At 32.0% G+C, this 12,400-nt stretch overlaps 1 protein-coding gene across 2 annotated transcripts; it reads left to right on the top strand.

Moving 5' to 3' along the window:
- Positions 1-8,886: 8,886 nt before the first annotated feature.
- On the top strand, positions 8,887-11,994 carry LOC137837219 (putative disease resistance RPP13-like protein 1). Of its 2 annotated transcripts, XM_068646154.2 has the most exons (2): positions 8,916-9,342; positions 11,426-11,994. In XM_068646154.2, exons 1-2 carry the CDS (start codon positions 9,013-9,015, stop codon positions 11,498-11,500), a joined length of 405 nt encoding a protein of 134 aa, XP_068502255.2. In that variant the 5' UTR covers positions 8,916-9,012; the 3' UTR covers positions 11,501-11,994. The 2 variants fall into 2 exon arrangements, with proteins under 2 accessions (XP_090157919.1, XP_068502255.2); XM_090301793.1 differs by having other exon boundaries at positions 8,887-11,994.
- Positions 11,995-12,400: the final 406 nt, after the last annotated feature.

Below are 12,400 nucleotides of genomic sequence, written 5' to 3' on the forward strand. Positions count from 1 at the left end.
GACCTTACCTTTGGCACATTTTTTTGGCTTGGAGGGTGTTACGTAATGCTATTCCTACTAAGGACAATCTTTCGAGACGCGGTATACCTTTGATGTGAGATCGATGCCCTCTGTGTGGTGTGGAAGAAGAGTCGGTAAGACATTTATTTTTTGAGTGTAAGATTTCTTGGAGAATTTGGGGTATGTGTCTCATGTGGCTGGGTTTCCCTTTGGTGCTACATTGTGATGCACAAATGCACTTTAGGATGTTCAAACCTCTTGGTTTGAACCACGCAGTTATCAGGTGCTGGGGGGTATTTGGGTAGGTTTTGTGAGTGAAATTTGGAATCACAGGAATAGGGTTGTGTTTGAGAATGGGCGGGTGGATCTAGTGGAGGTATTTACCGTGGCACAAAGGAAGACTTGGTCTTAGGTCACAATAAAAGAAAAATCGGTTGTTTTCTCTTACTCAGACTAGTGTTTGGATCCTATTTGTTGTATGAGGTATTTGAAAGTCTGATTAATTGTGTTTTTAACTAACGTTCTTTTCTAGTTTTGGTAGTTGTGGTGTGGTTTGCGCAGGTTCCTTCGGTAACTCTTATATGCAAGGCTAGAATGAGGCTTGGAAAGTTTTGAGTGGTTGTGCAGGTTGTCTTGGTAATTCCTATCTGGCAGGTTCAGACTGATGATTCTGCTCTGTACTGCGGTAAAGGAAGTGTTTATGTTGTATGCTTATCGGTTTTGTGTTGTATCTTAATGGTGTTTGAATTGTGGCAAAAGGATTTGAGGTGTTTTCTGGTTACTTCTGTGGCTAGTTTGGGAGGTTGTTTTGTGTACACTGTAGGGTATAATTGGCTTACGATCTCTTCTCATAAGGGTCTGTTTGTCGTTGTTAGTACTTGGGTCTTTGGTACAACTCAGTCTGTTACAAAGTTATGGTTTAGTTGTTGGATGGTGTGTCTTGTATTTTTGAGTTTGTCTCTTGGGTAAGGCCCTTCAGCTTGATGACAATGATCTTGTTTTGTTGTTGGATGCATGTCTTTATTTGAGGGTGTGACCGCTTTGGTGGGATGAGACAACTGTATCTGGTGGGTTTCTATATCTTGGTTTGGCTTTTTACCTTGATATGTAGTACAATGTTTGTCCGATCCTTAGTTGGTAGGGTTCTAGGATCATGTAATTTGGGGTTTTGTATAAGGGTTGAGACACCCCTGAAGTGTCTCTTTTTATTTTATTTATTCTTTGTTGATAAAAAAAATGATTTATCATACTTGAATGTTGGTTGAAATTTTCCTTCCACTATTCAACAGTTTTTTATTTTTTGTATTGTTTTTACTTTTGGTGCTTAGAGGTGTCTTAATTTTTCGTTTTACTCTTGCTTGGTTTTACTAAAAAAAAAAACATTAGCTTTACCCTGATGAAAAGGTATTATGTGCCTTACAAAATGATAGAATTTACAATGTTTTAACAATTTTTCTTTCTAATTGAAAGTTTTCTTTTATAAGTTTATTTTGTCATCTTATGGTCAATCTCAAAGAAAATTTATATTACTATTATTTAGTGGGAGTTCCTGCAATTCAATACCTTTGCTTGATTCCCTCTTTATTCAATTATCGTGACTCATAATTCCCTATCCTTGCTCCAAGTTTTTTTCACAAATGCACTGCATTTAACTTTATCTCACCCTAAAAAAACAAAACACTTTTATATAATAATAGTATTTTTCACGCTGAGTGGCCTTCAAAGGGCATATATTCCACCTTAAATTCAACATTTTTATTTTCCAATGTCATAATTATTTTTACATAGTAGAGAAGTATTACATTAACAATATACTATTTTATTTTGTGATTTTATGGTTTAAATGTACATCAATATATTCAATTGTAGATGAATAATCTAATTAGTACTTTTTTTAGATTGACTTTACTTTTAACCTTTTATTTTATCAATTAACAGTAAAAAAAATAATATCAGTACAAACTGAAAGAACAGTAAAAAATAATAAATCTTAAAACAGATAAAAAACTTAATTAACTACAAAATCTGAAAAGTAATACTTGTGACATTAAATTGCAATTGAAATTGAAATTGGTATATGTTGGGTTTAATAGTGCCAAAGTTCAAGAGGGGGGGTGAATTGACCTTTTAAAACCTTCTCGCAGAAACAGTGTTTATCACCGTTTACAGAAAATAAATCGATTTATTTGAAATTGAACAGATTTATTTTGGCACTGTTTGTGTTTGAAAAACGTTTATACAGTCAAGATTATCACAAGATTATGCAGATTGATTTTCCAGATACACACACTGATATACTGATGAAGAACAGTGAATCACAGAACAGCAAACTTCAATTTTAAGCAATTGATTAAGGTTCAATTAATAGCTTTGACAATTTCTTGAGTAACCTATCACAATCAATCTGTTCCAGTGGCTTTTAACAAATTTTATATGTTCTTATCATAATTAAACAACTTTTCCAGAAATTAAGAACAGGATGAATCGAGCCCAGAAAGAACAGATTTATTATTGATTGAACAGATTTATTTCTTGACAGTTTAACAGTTATGCAGAAATTAAAGTGCAGAGATTAAGGGAGAATGAACACAAAGCAATTATACTGGTTCACTCCACTGAGCTACATCCAGTCTTCACCTAAACCAAGGTGAAATTCACTAAATCACAATTCCAACAACACAAATCCCATTGTTCTTGAACCCTACAAGAACTTAGGTACACTTGCTGAAAAAACCTATTTCAGCACACACACTCTTCAAGAAACCCTATCAAGAAGAGTGTACAACCAAACTTTTACAAGAAATGAAAAGTGAAACGACTACACCTGATTGAGGATGCAGAAATCTGCCTTAAACCAATAGAACAGATTGCTAGAACAGTAATAGCACCTCTCACCAAGCTTTTTGGAACCAAACAAGAACAAGCACTTTGTGATTTTCGAAATCTTTGAAGAATAGATGTTAATTCCTTGTAAATCCTCAATTCTCTGATGCAAAACTTGTTTTTACAATTGTATGATCGATTATTAGACTCATAAACAAGTTTTCATTTTATAGAAAACCAACTTATAACAGAATTTTGAAAAACAGTTAAAGTTGTTATAAAATGAACATATTGAAAATAAAATGAACAGATTTATTTTCAAAAAGCAGTTAGAGAATTTGTTAAGTGAGGAGACTTAGTCAACCATTCTGGTGCAGAGATAAAACTGAAAAACGTTTAAGCTGGACATGGCACCAGAGACAAAAAGAATCTATTCATTTACAAATGAACAGATTCATTTTTCAAAACGAAAACAGAAAAGCTTAACTATTTAAACACAGTCGTTTTGAAAGGTAGAAGACTTAGTCAAAATACATGATGCACAAAATCTAATTTTCACAAGACTTAGCCAAGGCATCAGTTTAAAAATGAATCTGTTTATTTAGAAAAGAACAGATTTATTTTTATGCAGTAAACGTGTTTTTTGTAAAACATGTGAAAAACAGTTTAAGAAACCTTATGCTTGTTCTTATCACATGGCCAGGGTAGGAGGTGAGTTACTCAGCAAAAAACCCACTCTTAAACAACCTCAAAACACTACCTAAGACACACTTAAAGCAAAAGGAAATATACATGAATTGTACATAGAAGTCTTCATCAAACACATGTCTTGAAGGGGCAGCAACCATCTTCAACAGTATATGCATATGAAAGAAAATTGCAGATAAATATATAAATATAAGTAAAACAGACCTGGAATCTTTGTATTAAATAAGAAAATCTAAGCAAAAGTGGTGTGTAAATTCTAAAATGTGATAAAAAGAAAGACATCTATAAAGCATGAGTTAATTTTAAGCCAGTGTCCATGCTATGCACAAAGGCACATATGCAGAATAAACTTGCATTTGAGTATAACATATACTTTTCTCTCATATTATACCTTGAATTTCATGTATCTTTGTGTGCTTATATGAGAAGAATGTACTTATTTGTGAGTATTTTAGTTGTATGAATATCATTAGAATGTTATTATTTATGGGTATTTTAGTGCCTATTATGTGCTTATTTTAGTTGGTAGAAAGAATGGACCTGGTATTGGTCAAAATAGTATTTTCACATGGTGTAGTTGGTTGTTGGAATATCATAAAATAGTTGTATTTATGCAACAATACAAGTTTGATGGTATTTCATAATTGTTTGTATGATCAACATGTTTTCTATTTGATAATGGTTAATTATAGAATGGTTAAAAAATTTATAGAGACAACAATCAATCCAAACCAACTTGCAAAATATTGATTTGGAACTAATTTTATATTCAAGCATCCATATCTATTTTCAAGGGTATTGATTTCTTGTATGGTGTGTTTGTATGATCCAAGTACTTGCAAAATTTAATTTTTGTTTGTATGATCCATAAAATTCACCAAAAGCTAGTTTGGTAAATTTAGGTTTCAGTTAACTATTTCATGTAGTTAACGCGATATGAGTAATTTTTTGTTATGGTGTTTTGTTTTGTAGTCATGCCAATTGATAAAGGTTGGATTTCTAAACCACGAAACACCATTGAATATGCAAATAATTTGAATGAATTTTTGGAATTTGAATTTTGGACATGCTAATGGTGTTGTCATAAAGTCTTTGTGTTCAAAGTGTAGTTTCAAAAAGTGGCAAACAAGGGATGTAGTTAAAGAACACATAACATGTACAACTTTTTCTCAAAACTACCAAACTTGGTATAAAACGGTGAAGGACCAAGTGGAAATGAGTTTGTGGCTATTACTAGTGCGCATGTCATTGAAGATTTCATAGAATCTCATAATCCAATGGAAGATATGTTGAACGGTGCTTTTCGGTTTGTGGGGCACGATGGTGATCACATTAATAGGGCTACTCAAGATGATGGTGTACAAGATGATATGTTGCATGGTGAAGGAAATTCAAACTGTGATGTGTTGTTGAAGGAAAATAACGAACAATTATATGAAGGTTGTACAAAATATTCAAAGTTATCATTCATGTTGAAGTTGTATCATATAAAATGCATGTGTAGAAGGAGTGTTAAAGCAATGACCATGATTCTAGACTTGCTAAAGGATGTATTTGAACATGCTAAGTTTTCTAACTCATTTTATGAGGCCAAAAATGTGATTAACAAACTTGGTCTTAATTATGTCAAAATACCATCTTGTCTAAAAGATTGCATGCTATATTGGGGTGAAGAGAATGAAAGCTTAGAAGAATGTAAACGGTGCAAAACGCTTAAGTGAAAAGATACAGATAAGAAACAATATGCAAAATTCTTGCATTACTTTTCATTAAAGTTAATATTGCAACGATTGTTTATGAGTTCTAAGACAACTGAATCTATGACATGGCTTCCATCAGAAGATAACCCGGATAGGTTGATGAGGCATCCTAGAGATTCTGAGGCTTGGAAAATTTGATTTATTACATCCAGAATTTGCAAATGATCCTCGAAATGTATGATTGGACTTAGCTAGTGATGGCTTCAACCCTTTTGGAACCATGAGTACAAGCTATAGTATATTGCCAGTGGTTCTCATCCCATACAATTGTCCTCCTTGGGAGTGTATGAAGCAAGCCTTTTTCATCCTATCCATCATAATTCCTGGAAAACAAATGACAGGAAATGACATTGATGCCTACTTACAACCACTCACAAAAGAATTAAAGGAGCTCTGTTTTGATGGAGTGTACACATTTGATTATTAAAAAAAAAAAAAGAAATGTTTACATTGCGAGTGACTTTGTTATGGACAATTAGTGACTTCCTGGTGACTTTTCTATGGCAAGTGCATCATGTTGTCAGAAGTAATAATTTGTCCCTAGGGATGAATATCGAACCCATAAGGAATAGTTGAATAGTCAAGTAAAAGATTCACTAAATAGAAAGTAGAATAATAAAGTTTGTTGGAGTTTATTAAGATTGCAATGATTAATAAGAAAACAAGTCAAAGAGTTTGTTGCTTCAATTGAAAAGTAGGGATTGAGGTTCATATTTCTCACTCTTTTGTATTTTAATTAGTAAGATGGTATTGTGTCTGTTGATTGATATTGATGTCGTATAAAAATCATTTATATCGATTCCTCGCATATAAAATTATTAAGATGTCTCCTAAATATCGTTTCCTCGCATATTTATAAAAAAAAAATTATCATTAAGATTAGACGTTGATAACAATTAACATTTCAAATCTATTCATAGCATTCAAATATGTTAAGCATTATCATTTGGGTCAGAAACTTAGAAGTACTTTTCAGTCAAATGTAAATTTCGAGATCATGGTAAACCAAGCATTACAAATAAAACAATAATACAAATCATCAGTCAAGAATATAATATTATGTTTAGATATCATCTCAATATATAAGAGTTTGAACAAATTAATCCCAATCCTAAAGGGTAGAATTAGCCACACATGATGGCGGTTACAAACAGGGAGAACAAGAAAAGAAGATTCTGGATGTTTCTCCTTGACAGAGCTGCCTCTTCTAGGGTTTCTAACACCTCCTATTCTTCCAATTGGATTACAATTCACTCAATAGTATTTTCCTCTCAATCTTGCACGTTTAGGGTTATTTCTCAAGCCTCCTATTACACGCTTAAAATCGTCACTTTATACAATGTATTATATAGCATATGCTACAATGATTCTCAATTAATCGCCACATTATACTTTTTAACGGCTAGATCTGTGCCGGTTCGCAGTACCGCCACACACATATATTGTGACGGTTATAAACACCACTTTATACGAAAATAACCACCACCACATACACGTTTTCTTGTAGTGAGTTTTTTAACGTCATTTTTATATTTTAATCGCCGAACATGATTTTTGTTGCTTATATAGTGGAAGAAAAAAAATTCCGTTTAATTATGTTTTTTATTCATTTTCCATGTTGGCGTGTTTTTCACTCTTATAGATAGATTTTCCATAAGCGCTCTGACTTCGTCATTCGAACACCACAAGCATACTTTTTCAGGTTTTTATTTGGTATCCCTTTGAAGATATTTTGGCAACATGTAATTATGACCTTAACAAATATTTGTATTTGATGAGTTTATTTTTTATTGCAGTTATTAATGTTTGTTAATCCATTGCTTTCATTGATAGTTGAGCCACGTTAGGTTTGCGTGGAGATAAATTACTCATCATTTTTAGTGTTCTCATTAAATACATTTATTATGGTTTATTGCTTCATGTCATTCCATTCAAGTGTTTTGACTTGACCCTTACCATACCCCAAGCAAAGTCTTTTCGGCTCTTAATGTCATAATATATATTAATATTAATATCAATATTCATCTCTTTTTTGTTCTTAAAGAGTATTTTTATTGATATAATAGGTTTTCGCCTAGTCTTTTCTTAGAGTTATTTATTAATAGGTATAGATTACCTATGCACTACTTTTGTTAATATGTTGGTTTTGGTCTAATCCCCCCATATTTTCTTGTATTTCCTTTCTTTTTTTTCTTTAATAATAATTTTTTTCATGTGGTGTCAGATGATTGTTGTTACTTAAGGTGTCAGCCTAGCTAAAATGTCAAGTTTTATAGTGAGACCTAACATGAGAGCTTTTATAAAAAAAATATTAATTTCTTTTTTTAAATTTTTAAATTTTTAAAGTTATCTTAAGTTTTTATTTGTGAAACGTGGTAAATGTGCAAATATGGCAAATTCAGAAGACATAGTCGCACAAGAAACCAAGGACAGGTTCAACACCATGAACCTTAACAATGATGTATGTTTCATCTTCATTTTTAATAGTAACAATATTCTTTTACAAATTGTAATAAACAAGTAAAAGTTTATTTTTATTTTTTTAAAAGAAATTGACTTTATTAATCGTTAATCGGTATAGAATTTGAAATGAAACTTCGTCCAATATGATTTCTGGCTAAACAATAGAAACACTAACCATGTTGTAATGTACAACATAATTTTGTGTACTCATATTACCCAATGCTAATTGAATATAAGTACAAATGTCAAATACAAAATATAATATCTCTAAAATCATCATAATTCTAACAAATATTACATATCATATTTATTTAAGAATACATAATATCTCAAAATAACTATTTCGTCTTATTTACAAATATCTTCCTATGGTGAACTACATCGACTAAAACATTTCATACATTATAAGTAATAACTAAATAACCATGCCTAATATGGAAATTTACAAATAAAATACAAATATTATTAAAAAGAAAGTTGAACAACGTACTCCACAACAAAAAAACCATAAGCATAACTTGCGTAAAAAAATCTTAATCAATTAAAACAAAGGCATCAATATTACAAAATACTTTGAAATCACATAATTATATAATTAATTACTGGAAACAAACAAAACCTTGTTTGCATAGTATTTTAATCACGCTATTACACATTGAAACAAACACCACAACATTATTCAAATAATTGCAAAACTACACTAACCTTATGAAACAAATGTAGAACCAACAAAGTGCACCAATCCACAATGACCCATAATCTCATCCAAATAAAATATAATACCTAATTGCTATCTTCCTCGAAAAATAATACCAAATCGGTGTTAAGTCCCACGAGTTAGTCAATGAAACAATATTTAAAAAAAAAATCTGAATATTTTTAAATAAAAGTGAAACTAATTTGAGACCTTTCAAAAATAATAAAATATAAATTATAAATTATAAATAAAGAGATAAAAATCACCATTAAACAAAATTGAAAAAAAAATGATAAATAAAGATAAACCAAATCTTGGTTAATTAATCAAAAAAGATTATTTAATATTTTTATTTGACCTAATTGTCATTACAGCTGTTAACACTTTTCTTTTCTTATCAGAAACCTGAACCATTATTGCTTCACTGGGGCCCACGACCCTCTCCCCATACTTTCATTCATCACAACCGTTGACTGAATATCGAACTGCTCATTTCTTCACTATATCATCCCTGCAACTGAATCCATCTCAACTCACACACTTTCCTTTCCAACTCCTACCATGACAGCAGAACTTGTTGGTGGTGCTCTTCTTTCGGCTTTTCTTCAGGTTGCATTCGAGAGGATGGCTTCTCCTCAATTTCTAGACTTCTTTCTTGGAAGAAAACTTGATGAGAAGCTCCTGGGCAATTTGAACATCGTGCTGCACTCCATCAATGCTCTCGCTGATGATTCAGAACTAAAGCAGTTCACAGATCCGCAGGTGAAAGCATGGCTTTTTGCTGTCAAAGAGGTTGTCTTTGATGCAGAGGATTTTTTGGGTGAAATATACTATGAACTCACCAGATGCCAAGTGGAAGCTGAATCCAAACCTCAAGCCATCATTTACAAGGTATCAAACTTCTTCAATGCTACTTTCAGTTCTTTTAAGAAGAAAATTGACTCAGGGTTGAAAGAAGTCCTAGAAAAATTAGAATATCTTGTAAAGCAAAAGGGTGCTCTTGGTTTGAAAGAATATACTTATTCTGGTGATGGATTAGGTAGTAAAGTGCCGCAGAAATTGCCATCATCTTTGTTGGTAGTTGGAAGTGTTATTTATGGCAGAGATGTGGACAAAGAGATGATATTTAGTTGGCTCACATCTGAAACTAACAATCCTAACCAGCCATCAATATTTTTCATTGTGGGAATGGGTGGGTTGGGCAAGAACATACTCGTCCAACATGTGTACTATGACAAAAACAATTTTTGAAGCAATCGGTGATAAAAGAGATGATAGTGGGAATCTAGAAATGGTTCAAAAAAAACTAAAAGAAAAATTGTTAGGAAAAAAAATTCTTCTTTTTTTGGATGATGTTTGGAACAAAAGATGAGAAGAATGGGAAGTTGTGCGAACTCCTCTTAGCTATGGGGCTCCAGGAAGTAGAATTCTTGTCACAACTCGTTGTGAGAACATTGCTTCTAACATGAAATCTAAAGTGCATCGCCTAAAACAATTAGAAGAGGATGAATGCTGGAATGTTTTTGAAAATAATAAAAGATGGCGATCTTGACTTGAATGATGAGCTAAGGGAGATTGGTAGAAGGATAGTTGAGAAATGCAAGGGATTACCTTTAGCTTTGAAAACAATTGGATGTCTTTTACGCACAAAGTCGTCCATTTCAGATTGGAAAAGCATATTGGAAAGTGACATATGGGAGTTACCAAAAGAAGCCACTGAAATTATCCCTTCGCTATTTCTAAGCTATTGCTACCTTCCTTCTCATCTTAAAAAGTGTTTTTCTTATTGTGCCTTATTCCCCAAAAATTATGAGTTTGTGAAGAAGTTAATTTTGTTGTGGATGACCCAAAATTGTTTATAGTGCCTCTAACAAATTAGACATCCAAAAGAAGTTGGTGAACAGTACTTCAATGATCTATTGTCAAGGTCTTTCTTTCAACAATCAGGCATTGAGAGACGTTTCATCATGCATGACCTTCTGAATGATTTGGCTAAATATGTCTCTGCAAATTTCTGTTCAGGTTGAAATTTGATAAAGGTTGGTGTATACCGAAAACAACCCGTCATTTTTCATTTGAATTTCGTTATGTCAAATATTTTGATGGTTTTGGGAGTTTAACTGATGCTAAAACTGGTCGTTCATTTCTTCCCATTTTAGAATATTGGAAATCTAAATGGCATTTCAAGATTTCGATACATGATTTGTTTTCCAAAATTAAGATTTTACGCGTCTTATCTTTCTATGGTTGTTCCAAGATTAGAGAGGTCCCAGATTCCGTATGTGATCTTAAACGTCTCCATTCATTAGATCTTTCATATACTATGTTACAAAAACTACCTGATTCGATATGTTTACTCTATAACTTATTAATACTGAAGTTGAACTATTGTTCAAAGTTGGAGGAGTTGCCCTTAAATTTGTATAAACTCATCAATTTGCGTTGTCTGAAATTTAAAAAGACAAAAGTGAAGAAGATGTCAATACATTTTTGGAGAATTGAAGAATCTTCAAATATTGAATATGTTTTTGGTCTATAGAAATAGTGAGATTAGTACTAAACAACTACTAGGACGACTCAATATTTATGGAGACCTATCAATTAAGGAGATGCAAAATATTACGAATCCATTGGAAACATTAGCCATGGATTTGAAAAATAAAACACTCCTATTGAAGCTAAAGTTAAAATGGAAAAAGAATCACATCCTGATGATCCAAGGAAAGAAAAGAAAGTACTTCAGAGTCTACAATCCTCCAAACACTCAGAGTGTCTGTCAATTAAGAACTACAATGGTATATCCAAACACTCCCAAGTTGGCTATTTGATAATTCATTGTCAAATCTAGTATTCTTACGGTTGAAGGACTGGAAATATTTTCTATGTTTTCCTCCCTTGGACTTTTGTGATCACTGAAGACCTTCAAAGTTAGAGGGCTTGATGGAATAGTGAGCATTGATGCTGAATTTTCCAGGAACAACTCTTCATTTGCATCCTTGGAGAGATTGGAATTCAACAACATCAAGGAATGGAAAGAATGAGAATGTAAAACTCCTTTTCCACGTCTTCAACATCTTTCTTTTTATCAATGTCCCAAGGTGAAACGTCTGCCAAATCAACTTCTTCATTTAAAGGAACTGAAGATTCATTACTGTGATAAGGTCGTCATTAGCGAAAACAACTTGGACACCTTGTCACTGAAATTTTGAGAATTTGGTCATGTCCACTTGTGAATATTCCCATGGCCTATTACGATTTCCTTAATGGAGATTGATGGTGCCAAAATCTAAGAAGAATAGCAAGCTCATAATAATCATCTCATGTGTCTAGCAATTAATGATTGCCCTCAATTTGAATCATTCATGAGGGAAAGAATATTTGCAGCATTAGTAGGAGTTGAGAATTTGAATTTATCAATTCAACTAGTTTTATCTTATGTAAGACCCATAAAAGAAAAACAAAAGTCCAATTACGACTTTATTGTAATTTCTTTTCATTCTAATCTTTCTCAAATAAAACAAATATTCCAACATTGAATATCATCTTATAACCAGTCAACATAATGAACAAATCAATATTTTCTTTAATCACCCAAAATGGATGCTATTATATATAAATTTTAATATATAGAGTAATAATACTTTATATTTATTTATAAATTTATAATCAATTTGATTCCAAAGCATTGAGACAAGGTATTATATATACAAACAAAAATTATCAAAGTAACAACAGAGTTTTCAACTCCTGCTTGCCGTTTCCTTAAAGCACATAGATACCATAGAAGAGAACAAACTTATTAAACTAAAAATGGTATATCTCCATCTTCATTCATAAGTCTAATATTTATAGTTTTGTTTACTACCATTCCTTGCTTTGAATAAGGAGATTTTGTTGTCATATTTGAACTAATTTTTGACTCTTTCATTGAGTATCCATTTGGCCACTT

Source organism: Phaseolus vulgaris, chromosome 4, assembly GCF_051622355.1.
Source record: "Phaseolus vulgaris cultivar YP4 chromosome 4, ASM5162235v1, whole genome shotgun sequence".
Lineage (NCBI taxonomy): Eukaryota > Viridiplantae > Streptophyta > Magnoliopsida > Fabales > Fabaceae > Phaseolus > Phaseolus vulgaris.